This window comes from Sebastes fasciatus, chromosome 23, assembly GCF_043250625.1.
Source record: "Sebastes fasciatus isolate fSebFas1 chromosome 23, fSebFas1.pri, whole genome shotgun sequence".
NCBI lineage: Eukaryota > Metazoa > Chordata > Actinopteri > Perciformes > Sebastidae > Sebastes > Sebastes fasciatus.
This window is the reverse complement of record NC_133817.1, coordinates 19,660,046-19,673,661: the sequence shown is the minus strand read 5'-3', so window position 1 is coordinate 19,673,661 and position 13,616 is coordinate 19,660,046. Positions and strand designations below refer to the sequence as shown.

The 13,616-nt window shown below is 41.4% G+C and overlaps 1 protein-coding gene across 12 annotated transcripts in view; it reads right to left on the bottom strand.

Moving 5' to 3' along the window:
* The window catches only part of dock4b (dedicator of cytokinesis 4b), a 140,712-nt gene that overhangs the window by 63,321 nt on the left and 63,775 nt on the right, over positions 1 to 13,616 (bottom strand). For all 12 annotated transcript variants that reach the window (XM_074626366.1, XM_074626367.1, XM_074626376.1 and 9 more), the window contains exons 12-14: positions 13,396 to 13,484; positions 4,750 to 4,875; positions 561 to 685 (exon numbers count right to left, since the gene is read on the bottom strand). In XM_074626366.1, the coding sequence (XP_074482467.1) occupies positions 561 to 685; positions 4,750 to 4,875; positions 13,396 to 13,484 (340 nt within the window). The remainder of the gene's footprint in view (positions 1 to 560; positions 686 to 4,749; positions 4,876 to 13,395; positions 13,485 to 13,616) is intronic.

Here is a 13,616-nt window from a genome sequence, read left to right as displayed (position 1 = left end):
AAAAAACAGGATGTGAAAAGAGGAAATGAGAGGCCGGGCTGAAGGGTGAGGTAAGGGGCCAGATTTGGAAGGACACAATGAATTAATGAGTCAGACATGAAAAAGATAGGAGTGTATTGCAAAGCGTCCACACACCACAGATGTCAATGAAGTGAGAATGACACGGTTTACATGTGTGTGTTTATGTGTGTCAGAGGGTTGCATGCCATGCGGTGGCAGCGGCAGTGGCAAGCAGGGTTATATTTGAGTCTATTTTCTGTTCAAGGCCGAGGCAGCGCAGGAAACCACATGAGCAGGCTGTCACAGTGCTGCACCAGAAATGGGCAACACACTGGAGAGACACTTAGCTCTCATCTGGGTCAGCGATATTTAAATGAAGAGTTTGGCTCCAATATAAAACACCCGCTATTAGGAAAAAAAAAACTATGGGATTAATTAAAGCATTTACTAGCCTTAAACAAAAAAAAAATTATGTATTTTTTCAATGATTCTTGCAACATGGAGACATGAAAACTATGACATACAGTTGCTGCATAAGAAAAAAAAAAGTGTTTTTTCACCTTGAGGATCTGTCCATCGATATCCAGCACGTAGACGGTGATCTCTACGTTCCTGGCAACGCTTTTCCCACCCTTCTCAAACTCGCCTTTCTCCAGTGTGACATAAAGGTCATTCCTCATCTCTCCTGCAGGAACAGGAAGGTAAAAAAAGGCAACAAGGCATCGATTATGCATACGAGCAAGCATTATTAATGATCTCTCAGCAGCTTGACGTCAATTTTTAGCGGTAATGCTTCGTGACAGGGGTGGACAGCATTTAGATTAGTGGCACTGAATGATATATTTTCTGCTGACGTGAAATCTAAACCTGAGCTATGACAAGATTTAAAATCTGCTGAAAGTAGACTTGGTTGCTAAAATCCATATTCTGTGATTACAGCAGAGTAACAAGTGGCCATAGTACACCTATTTAGCATTGCACTCTGACAACACTGTCAAACTGATGCAGTACATCCAGATATATCATCTTTTTTTTATTACACGCATTCTTCATCCTTACACAAAAGCTGGTGCATACGTTACCCACAATGCAACTCAACCACCAACAGTTCAGTCAAAGACATGGTTGTGTTATGCAAGCAACAAATTTCTTTTATTTTCAAACTTGTAGTCTTCAGCCCCAACCAACGCTGACTCAAGTGACATCACTTAAGGCAATTAATCAGATTTCACCATAGAAATAGAATAGGAGTAGAACGGACATTGAACTGTTTTCCGTGGTCATTTAACTAGCACAAAAGAAAAATGGCGATTGTTGTTAGTTAGTTGTGACAACACTTGTCAGTGCAGACGGAGCTCCAGAGACGGCTTGTCCTTCCCGTGTTTTTGCCCACTACAATGGTCGCATTGGCAATGGTACACATAAAAAAATTGCCGCCACTCTAACCATCCTGCTACGTTGATTTGAATGTGAATGTCCGTTCTATTTCTATGGATTTCACGCACCTCCTTTTGGAGCCATGAAAGGCTTTATACAACTTTTTTTCACACATGCAGTAGTACTCCCCAAGATCTGTAAACAGACTTCTCATTCTTAAAGGTCCCATATTGTAAAAAGTGAGATTTTCATGTCTTTTATACTATAAAGCAGGTTGAAGTGCTATATAAATACTGTAAAACTATCAAAACGTTCAATATATGGAGAAATACACACAGCCCGTATTTAGAAATTTTGCGTTTGAAACAAGCCGTCAGGATTTCTGTCCATTTGTGATGTCACAAATATACAATATTTAGACCATTACACGGTTTTGAACATAAACATTCTAAATGTGTCCCAGGTTATTTCCCTTGTTGCAGTGTATGTAAATAAAATAACCTGACAGGAAGTAAACATGGACCCAAACTGTTGCCTAGCAACGCAATTCCGTTGCCATTCCATTGCAATTCCGCTGAAATGCACACAAAATGGGACCTTCAATTGTAAGTGCATATCTGGTCGATATGTATATGAGAAGATAACAAAATGTATACAATGAAGAGAAACGTGCTTGAGAGCGCAAGGTGTCACATCTTATTACGACAAGGTTTCGAGTTTGATCCTCAACTAGCCGAAATAACTATCAACAACAATGCATCCTAAAAGTGAATAAAATACAGCCCCTTCCTGCACATATATTTTATAATATCCTGGTGAATTCAAGTGCTTTAAACAATGAACTCAGTGTCTCTTGTGCTGCAATCTGTAAAAACAATTAGGGACACATAATCCCAGGAAGTAATATTCTACATCTTTTTGTTATAATTGCAGCTGAACGTACAATGACTGGACCAGGCACACACATTTATTTCCTTCTGTGGGGGAAGTTAAAATGGTGCAAAGTGCTCTGGGTAAGAAAGAGGATAGGCCTGCTTCCTCTGCAGCCAAAGCTGCAGTCAGACACATTGTTAAATAGGTTCCCTATATAACCTCTCTGTGAGTGTGTGTGTGCGCGCTCATCATATCTCTATCTGGAGGGTCAACATCGATTTTCTGCTCTTAACAACAGTAACCATGGCAACATAGGGCATTCTATATACACCCTTACTGTACGCTCGCTTCACACACAGAGAGCAGGAAGGCAGACACACACGGGGGCAGTTTGTTAATGTACAATAGGAAAAGAAGGAAGTGGAGAGGGTGTGGCCAGAGCAGCTGGAGAAACACACAGTGAGATACAAATCCAGAAAAGAGAGACAGAAAAGGAGGGAGAGAGACTGTTTCCATAGCCCAAGGGCAGACTTACACAGGGAGAAAGGGTGAGAGCACTCGGCATTAAGGGTTTGTAGTCAGACAAAGACAAAGAGAGAGACAGTGAACATAAATCTGTGTTAGTGAGGCGCTGTGGGACCCGCAGTCTGTGGTTTCTCTTTATCTGGGCGACCAGACAAGCACACCTCACTTATTTAAAAGAACAGCTCTGCTGTGGAGAGAAAAAAAAGTCCCCTGATGTCTAGCTCTCATAAATGAATGACCAGACAAAGAGTCAGAAAGCTGCTTTTTTTCCACAGTCTATGTAAATATAAACATGTTAATCTTCAGTCCCTTGATTCATCTTACATTCAAGTGGTTGTACATTAGTTACCGAGGCAACAAGACCCCATCCAGCTAAGCCTGGGGGGTCTCTGCAGGGGTCTGTGAAGAAGCCATCTACAGTAAGTGATGCCTATCTACCTGAAACTATCTGAATATTTCATCTTTCCGAGGGCAGCCTTAGGTGGAATTAAATATCAAATATCACACATGAGGTAGGTGTGTCGACTGTTACCAAGGCAACTACAGTAGATGTTATAAGGCAGGTCAATGTATACGATACAAACAAATACATTATTAAGTCTATAGCATCAAAAGGTGTCAGCTACAATATTATTTCATGCTTTGACATTTTACATAGAAATCAGTGTTTTATTACTCTGGATCCCCAGTTTATGACTGTCTTCACACCTGCTACCTGGTCAATCTCTCCTCGGTATACCCATCTGATGCATAGGACATTATATGTTTTATGTCTCCAACAGCAGTAACAGCACTTTATGGGGAAAGTGAAAAACATGTTCCGTTCTAGGTCTGTTTCAGGTGGTCCTGTTTCCTCTAAAAGTCCAAAGATACGCAGGTTAGGTGAATTGGAAACTAATTTGTCTGTAAATGTGAATGTGAGTGTGAATTTGTTTGTCATCTATATGCAAATTAGCTTTGCGATAGATAGGATAATAAGGGATTTCAATAATAAATGTGGAAGGAAAACTGGGTGGTTTGTATGATCAGAAATAGCCACCATAGAAGGGAATTCCAACTTCAACAGAAAACCAAAGGAACAAAATGTCATGTGCATGATAGCCAAGTGATCTCCGGGATGTGTAGTGGAAAAACACCAGAGCAGTGACTGTTTAGCACCAAAAAATGCCAGCAATACGTTGAATACGTTAATGCTGAAGTGGTCAGAAGATTAGTCGATTGGCAAAGCAGCTGATGTTACTACAAGAGTGTTTTGGCCAAAGGTCGGATGTAAAGAAATCTTCCTTAATTTGATGTATTTCTTGAACCAGGATCTTGGGGCAGGATATAACACAGTGAAGCTCTTTTGGGTGACATATTTTACCATCAAGGCTCTGCGCCCTACGTCGCCGTGGGTAAAGAGCAAATGTCTTATCGTGTGAAGGCAGCTGAAGAGATTTGCGCTTGGTGGTGATTTCGAGTGCGCCAAGCTAAGGGTAGGCTCCGCTCTCCCCATAGAAAAACAATGGCACAGCCAGTGCGGAGCAGTTTTAACACTGATCATGTGTGGGCGACTTTATTTTGTGAATGCAGCTTGAGGGACCAATCTTAACCGTAAAAAAGATGGGGTATCAATTAGGGGAAAAAAATTATGTGACATCGGTTGGTTGGCATTGGTTGGACAAGTTTGTTACTGGTGCACAACGAGATCACCACCCAGGAAGGAGTTATAAAGTAACTCAGTATGGGCTTGACCTTGTGTTCAAAACGTCGAGAGAATGCAATGAAGTCACTTCTTAAATTAGCGATGTGCAGGGATTAAATGCTATTCCACCATCGGACCTAAAGAGAAGTTGTCTGTGTTGAGCAACAGGAAAGACTGTTCACATCCATGATGATCTCATACCCACAAGACTGAGGAAGTTCATATTGAAGTTGAAAATCCACTTGGGACCGTATTACTTGCGTAAGTAAAGCTTGTTTGTGGTGTCCTACCTGGCATGATGACATCAGAGAAGCCCAGTTTCCTGGTGATGGACACGCCCCGCGTGAACAGGACCATGTACTCCCGTCTCAGCTGCTCTATGTCCCCGTGGAGGAGCTGGAGAGCCACTGCCAGACCTAGCAAGGAAATAATAACAAAAGTTCAAAATCTGAAATAGCATATTCCTATATTACAGCCTTGATCTTCCCTCCCTTGTCCCTTTGCCACTCAATAAAGTGCTCAAAATATATCATAACCCTATTCCCAGCACAATAAACAATCTGGTATGGGTTGAGCTCAGGAAAAAATTATTCACCAGGGCATATTTTCTGTTTTATTGCAGCCACATGAACTTGTGAACCAGACAACTACAGTTAAACCTGCCAACAGCAGTGCTTGTGTGTATGGAAGGAAGCAGACACCCCCACATTATACATAAACCAAAAATGCAAACAGCCTGTGAGTCATCTCCGGCTTCCTTTTTATTAAGAGGAAATCCTACATAAAGGCTGTCATCTCAAATCAATATCCTTACACAATAACTCCAAATGTCAGCGCAGCTAAATTAAAGCAGCGACTTGTATTTAGAGCTCAAAACGCATCTCCTTGATGTCCACCTGTGTGTGCGCCTGCTCATGACGAGGAGAGGCAGATACACAAACAGCTTATTAACAGCTAGGGAGTGTGTAAGAGACAAGATGATGGTGATTATTATTGTTGTGCATGTTCTCAGGAAAGTTGGGAGGCAGCGGTGAAACGGTTCATTAGCTGCGTGAGGTTTCAGTCACTGAGAGTCAACAAGGCGACGTGACTTGTTTGCAAACCTGTTAGCAAGATGCCAAAATTCACCGCACCACAAAGGCATAGAGCAGTAGTGAAGGGTTTAAAGTTTTCAGGCTTGCCAACAAATTGTTTAGCAGATGGAAATGTTGCAATGCCTTCATTTTGAGCCTTTTTAGGCTGATTATTTTACCACAAAAATTGTTGCCATAGAACCTGCATAATTCTATACAAATTGTTTCATTTATTAGCATTTATCAAATAACAACAAAGGACAAAGTTAATTGTCATGTTTATTCTTTAAAGGTCCAATATTATGCTCATTTTCAGGTTCATACTTGTATTTTGTGTTTTCTACTAGAACATGTTTACATGCTGTAATGTTCAAAAAAATCCTTTATTTTCCTCATACTGTCAGCCTGAATATACCTGTATTTACCCTCTGTCTGAAACGCTCCGTTTTAGCGCATTTTGACAGAATTGCAACAGAATTGTGTTGCTAGGCAACAGCTTGGGTCCATGTGTACTTCCTGTCAGCTGATGACATTTACATACACTGCAACCAGGAAATAAACTGGGACACATTTAGAATGTTTACGTTTAAAATTGTGTCAAAGGTCTAAATATTGTATATTCGTGACATCACAAATGGGCAGAAATCCTGACAGCTTGTTTCAAATGCAGAGTTTCTGAATAAGGACTGTGTGTTTTCCCCTGTGGATTGAGTGTTTCGATACTTTCACAGTATTTATATAGGACTTTAGCCTGCTTTATAATAAACGAAAACATGGAAATCTCACTTTTTTATAATATGGGACCTTTAAGTTAAAGAATCGCCCACATCCTCTAATGCAACCCAACTAAACGCCTGTTTCCAGGATAATTGAAATGATCATTTGCATGTCTAACTCCAGCTCCAGAAAAAAAACAAAAAATTTGATTATTGCCTGATCGGGCATGTGAGTTGCTACATTTACGAGCCCAAAGTGGCATTTTTAGCCCCGGGCAGGAGGGCAATCCTTCTTGCTGAGTCCTGGCAATAAAAAATGCAGTATCTTCAGACAAAATGCTAAAATGCTTTGGTTAAGAAAATAAACCTGTTTTGATTATTTACATCCCATAGTTCATAGGGATAACATATCTCTGGCACCAGTGTGTTCACCATCTTTATTTATGTTGAAATCAATAAACACATTGAATGTGTGTGTAGTTTAACCACACCAAATCACATAAATTCCACTATAGTCAAAAGTCAAAATTAATGGCTACTGCTACTCATCTAACACTCAACTAATTGTTATCTTTAGCAGAAGTTTTAGCTAATTTGACTGAGCTGCTGCCTCAAATAGTTATGGGGAATAACAAAACTGAACTACCAAGCTGTCTGTTAATCAAAGTGGTTATCTGTTAATTACAAATAACAGCTAGGGAAAAATTAAAAACAGCCAATTTAGTTTTAGTTTACCCATCTGCTTGACTGTTTCTCTGTGTGATGGAAGGTTCAAGAGTTCACATAGCACCAAACCACTGCGGCTTAGTTTGGTTTTAGGTTTGGTTTTAGGTTTGATTTTGCAAAGTTTAGATCCTTTTTTTCATAAATTACACATTTATATGGCATACTCGTTTTCATATGGCAAAGCAGATGTCAAAAAGTCAGATACTGGTCTGAACTTTGACCAAATATATCTAGATATATCGAGAGAATTTACGTTTTGGCTTTTTTAGGGCGGTACACAGCTCCGCACTACGAAGCAAGAGGGCATGAAGGGTGGCAGAGACACTACAGAACAGTCCTCTGATCTAAATAATTCAAATATAACACACACAGTCCATCACCAGTGTGTTCAACTTGGCACAAAAGCCTGCTGGGAAATAGAAGGAGGAGAGTCCCATTTGGTTCAGGAGAATTTTGTTTCTAATCTGCCTGCCCCCTGATGTGGATCAAGCCTTTGGGCCTTTATATACACATAAACGAACACACACACGGACAGGCTCTAAAAGCTACTGCCGGGCTACAATTAGGCAAACCAGCTTCATTGCTATTCTGCTTGGTAGATGTAGCTGACGCCGACAAAAACACCATCAACCTTTGCTGCCCTCTCAGCCTACCCGGATCGCCTCCTCACAAAAAAGAAACATAGAGAAATAAAAACAAAACAGTGGAGTTGTCGCAGCCTCTTCTGTCACTGCCTACGCTCGCATGGAGGTGGGAGCTGAATTATCTACCTGACCTGACTCATGCAGAGCCAGATTCTTATGAAATCCCTTTCATGGATTACTGGGCTACGTGTAAACAAAACCGCCATCTCCTCGCATCAGCTCCCTCTCTCGCCTTTCGAATTCGATTACTCCAAAAAAAGCCCCAATGACCCCGAAACACACGTGTAAAGGAAAATTAGGTAGTCATTGGTCTGCATGTGAACAAAAAAGCTGTCTCTCCACATCGACTGTCTGTCTGCCTCTTTATTACCCAGCAGCCCAGTGTTCTTTATATTTTAAGGGCACTGCATTCATCTCTCCCCTGCTAATTGGCTGCTAATAAGAGACTTCTGGCCCACTGCCAGGTCTGTTTAAAAGGAGAACCACACAGCGAGACACACACACACACACTCATACAAAGATGGCACGGCGCACACATATACAAACATGTACACACATTACGTTATCTCACTCCACTGCGCACTTGTTTTAATTGCCCTCCTGACACTAAGTGTAATAAATTGCGGCCTTTAAATTATGCATGGTGTTCCATAACTCCTGCACGGACGCTTTCACGGGGACAAAGTGGAGAGGAGACGCTGACCTGTTTGCTAAAGATGAAATATTCTCTCTCCAGTTTGTACATTCGTGTGTCGAGGCTAGACAAGCGACTTGAGTTTTATCTACGCTGTAATGTTGCTCTGCAGTAGAATTGCCCTTTCGGGAGGAATTGACTTTTCGGATGAGGATGTATCCAGAAAGAAATGTGCTGCAAGTGATGTTGTGCGTAGCTGTTCTGAATGTTGAATGAGCACAGTTAAAGGGATAGTTCGGGTGTTTTGAAGTGGGGTTGTACTTATCCATAGTCAGTGTATTACCAACAGTAGATGACGGTCAGCACACCCCCAGTTTGGAGAGGCAGATAGGAGTTACCGCACGGAAGCAAAGCAATGTACTGCTGACGGGACCGGCAGCTAAACGTATTTTAGCCACCTAAAAGAAAGGCCCATCAAAAAAAAAATCAATATCACTTTAAGTGTACACTATATTTAGAATATTTTCGGCGCTTTACCTTGTCATAAGTCTACCCTTTCCAACGGGGGACTGAAGCTGCTGTATCCATCTATTCTCTCGCTAAACCCACCAGACTCCATTGAAATTTTTTTTTATTTTACCTCGCAAAATACGGGAGTTGCTGGACTACCGCTGCCACAATCAGTTAGTTTGTGTGTGTTATTGTGTGACTTTGGTGAATCCGAACTAACCAAAGTTACACAATAAGAGAAACAAACTAACCAATCAGGGCAGCGGTAGACCAGCGACTCCCGTATTCTGCAAGTTCAAATTACTGTTTTTCTCAATGGAGTTTGGTGGCTTTGGCGAGAGCATAGATAACGGCTTCAGTTCCCCGTCGGAAACATAGACTGTATAGCTGTCTCACAGCAAGGTAAACTGGTGAAAATATTCTAAATATAGCATATATTTAAATTGATATTGATTTTTTTTAGGTGGGCATTTCTTTTAGGAGGCTAAAATAAGTTTTGCTGCCAGCTCCGTCCACAGAAGTACGTTGCTTTGCTCCTGTGAAGTAACTCCTGTCTGCTTCTCCAAACTGGGGGCGTGCCGACCATCAGCTGATGGATGGAAGTATCTCATACAACCCCACTTCCAAACACCTGAACTATCCCTTTAAAGTTATCGGATTTAAGAACTTAAAAAAAAGGCAATCTAAGGGTTTGCACTGGCGGAGTTTCCTGGAGATTCTTAAGTTGACGTCAAACTTATAGCTGAATATGTATCTTCATAATATGATATCAGGCTGTTGCAACTTGTGACACTACTGTCTTCAGTGCTACTACAGTACAAGCAGGTGTGTGTGTGTGTGTGTGTGACACGTGTAATTAAAGAGATAGAAGAAGTGAAAAAGAGACAATGACTGTCAAAGCTAATAAAATGATGATGAATTAATTTGGTCCGGACAGATGAACGGTGCTCATAGTACATAAATGATAACTAATAGCCAGTGTTCATTATCTTAAAAATTAAATTATTACCTCTGCTTTTGTAATTAAAGCATTCACTTTTATACGATCAATGTCAAATTCACTTAAGTGCTGGGAATTTAATTTTCGCTTGAATTATGCATGCCAGAGTATTGCGACAAAAGCCGCAGCGCTCTCCCCTAATGCACTTTGAAAGAGAAAGCACTGAGGCTAATCAGCCGTTCAGCTGGATCAATGTCTTTAGCTGACAGCTACTCAATAGCTAACATCCAAGTGTTTGTGATAAACTGTGCACACAGCAGCCAAAGACGGGAGTAACTCTTTAAAATAATTCACTTACATGTGTTTATGATGTGTGTGCCAGACAGTGTGTGTGTGTGTGTGCATAACGCTGTCAAATTAAAGCCTGGAGCAAACACTTAAATGTTGGATACATTTTGAGGGAAGTACTGTGAAATAAGACAACATGCTGTCTTCTGCTGGTAATGTTGTTTTCCTAATCAGTGTAATTAATTGTTTTTGATTACAGAAAGCTTATTTTAAAGCTTGAAAATGTCACTGTCATCCATCAGGCGTGAAACACTAACTGAGTGTCTGCGGTGTCATCTGCCGAAGGTCTTGGAAGTTTAACATCAAGAATGAATGCGCCGCATTATCTGTCTGCTTTATCTGTGATTAAATCTGATAACACGTGCGTAGCTGTGATAACACAGCCAGTCAACACTTTAAAGAGCAAATAAAGCTGATATAAGTACTTGATTAAGATTTTGTTGGAGTGCAATATGAGATAAGGAAACAAGTTAAGTGGTTGCGTAATATTTCTATTTTAGTGTCATTCCTCTGCTTTATCAGAAATTCATTTAGACTTTTGTGGCACTTATCAGCTCAGCTATGCAAAGCCCCTTACTGTACTGTACGTCTCCATTTATTCAACAGCAGCACCGCCGTATAGAACTTTTATTCAGCTGTATGCTGCAGTTTTGTTATTAACCGATGCTGCTTGGATAACGCAGACTGTGTTAAATGGCTTTGTGTCATTCAGTTTAATTACTGCACACGCCTATACGCAAGATTATTCATGATAATTTCAAGTCCCGGAGTTGTATGGCTTCTCCCCGAGTAATTAATTATTGGTCTTCTGAGGGGAGGTGAAAAGAGGAGCTGAGTCAGTAGATCACTCGCACAGATTCTTGACATTCCTATAATCTCATCTCACTCAAACAATTAGCGACCTTTTTTCTAGGGAGCGGGCTATGGTGGTCCTCTAAGAATACATGATGGAGATGTAAGGAGACACTGAACTCACTTAAAGGGATAGTTCGGGTGTTTGGAAGTGGGGTTGTATGAGGTACTTCCATCCATAGCCTGCGTTTTACAGTAGATGACTTGGAGAAGCAGACAGGAGTTACCGCACCGAAGCAAAGCAACGTACTGTTGTGGACGGGGCCGGCAGCAAAACGTTTTTTTGCCACCTAAAATAAAGGCCCACCTAAAAAAATCTATATCAGTTTAAAGAGATTGTTTGTAACTTTTTAAGCGTATAAATGTACCGGGTCAGGACACATGCGCGCTCGCATATGCACGCTCGCGTGTGGCCACTGTCTCGTCTCCTCTGCCTGCTTGCCTTCACTAACACAGCGCGCTCGTTTTTGCTCTTTCGCGCCACCTCTGAACGTGAACGCGCGCTCACTCCACACTGCAGAAGAGTTAGTTTAGCTCTGAGAATATCTAGTGAATGTACAGTGGACGTTTGTGCAGAAATAACTGCTGCAGCTCCTCCAGACCAACAGAGGTTTCCCGTGTCTTGTGAAGTGACGGGGCTCCGCAGAGAGAAACATTATCGTCTCTGACCGGGTGCCAGTGTCTTCCTGCGGGCGCAGTCGGGAGGCGATAACGTTTCTCTTCCTGCTTTAGCCCTGGCACCGACCCGCTTTTGCTAAAGCTGGAAAAGCCAACACTAGGATCAGCAGCGATTCATGGAGAGACCTCTGTCTGGTCAGCTAACATTACTGCCAAGCAGGTGAAATATAGAGTGATATTGTGGTTTTAGCTGAGGTGTGTCGCCTCACTGTGTTGAGCGATGCTCGTTCATGTCTATTCAGAGCGAGCAAGCGCGAGCCCGACGCTGACTTTCATTGACTTAACGGCCACAGGTGTTGCTGTTAACAAGCAATTCTGAAAGTTACAAATAGTCCCTTTAAGTGTACGCTATATTTAGAATATTTTCCGATTTACATTGCCGTGAGACAGCTATACAGTCTATGTTTCCGACGGGGAACTGAAGCTGTTATCCATGCTCTCGCCAAAGCAACCAGACTACATTGAAAAAAACAGTAATTTTACCTCGCAGAACGGTTAGTTTGTTTGTTTTATTGCGTGACTTTACAATAGCACAAACTAAGTCTGGTGGCTTTGGCGAGAGCATACAGTAGAAGGATAGAACGGCTTCAATTCCCAGTGGGAAAGGGCTGTTTGACAGCAAGGTAAACCGGCAAAAATGATTCTAAATATAGCGTACACTTAAAGTGAAATTGATTGTTTTAGGTGAACCTTTCTTTTAGGTGGCTAAAATATGTTTTGCTGCCAGCCCCTTCCGCAGCAGTACATTGCTTTGCTTCCATGCGGTAACTCCTGTCTGTTTCGCCAAACTGGGGGCGTGCAAACCGTCATCTACTGTAGGCAATACACTGAGTATGGAGAAGTACCTCATACAACCCCACTTCAAAACACCCAAACCATCCCTTTAACAAGCAAAATAAATATTGTCTTTATGAAAATAACAGCCTGCAGCAAGTTTGCAGCAACGTTTCACACAAAAAGCATTATGTAAATCAGCTTTAAGGCAAACTCCTGATGAACTGTAAGCTGATTGCTTACTGTTGATGGAACATTTGCCCCTCGATGCAAACAGCTGCAAACCAGCCAACACTGTTTAATTCATGATTACATCTTCTCGCTTCACACTTTGTACCCTATTTGAGTTTCCTTCGCTGTAGATTATATTTTTGAGGTCGTAATCACAAGTTCTTCTTGGGCTATAATTTTGTGTACATAAAAAATGTGTGTAATATGATTGCTCTAACAGCTGCATCTACAAGAGTCTGAGCACGAATCTCATTGCGAAACAAACCTCTCCACGTGTCACATGACATTTCTTTTGAGGGTTTGAAGAACTGAATGTTCTGATTCTCCACCAACCTGTTGCTATGGGAAACTGCTGATGCTGTTGTTCAGTATGGTGCCAATGCAGCTATTTATAAAAAAAAAAAAATCATCTGAATGCATTTGCAACAGCAGGCTTCCTGCAGACACGACCATGTGAAGACTGATCCGCTCCCCTAAAGAGGAACTTCGCTACCACATAAACGCGACTCAGACTGACCGGAAGCTGACTATTGCACGGTAAGAGACTAATGATGCAACTGAGCTGCCAAGTTTGTCATCGTGGCACAATGAGGGGGTTTTGTGAAAGAAATAAGCCCGATTATCACCAGACTATTGAATTAACAGCTTTGAAAGTTGTTCCCTGATAATAAAAACAGGAAAAACAAAACATAAAGTGAACCAGTACATTGGATTAAAACCAAATCCCTCAGCGTTAAAGAGGCCAGCTTGTAGCATTACTAAATCCCTCTTGTTTAATGAATGTACGAATAAAACACACGTGGTTCTTACCGGTGTTGGAACCCGACAGGTTGTATCTGGAATTCGCCTTTTTGATGATGTTCTCATGGATCTGGTGCCACTCACTCTCTGTGTTACACCTGAGACAGAAAGATGAGTGACAGGAAATACATATTTTGAATAGATTTTCTACTTAAAGAGGCACATTTAGTATTTCACTTCGATACAGTAGAAGAACTCACAAGGACAGTTCACTAAAAGAATGGTCAAAA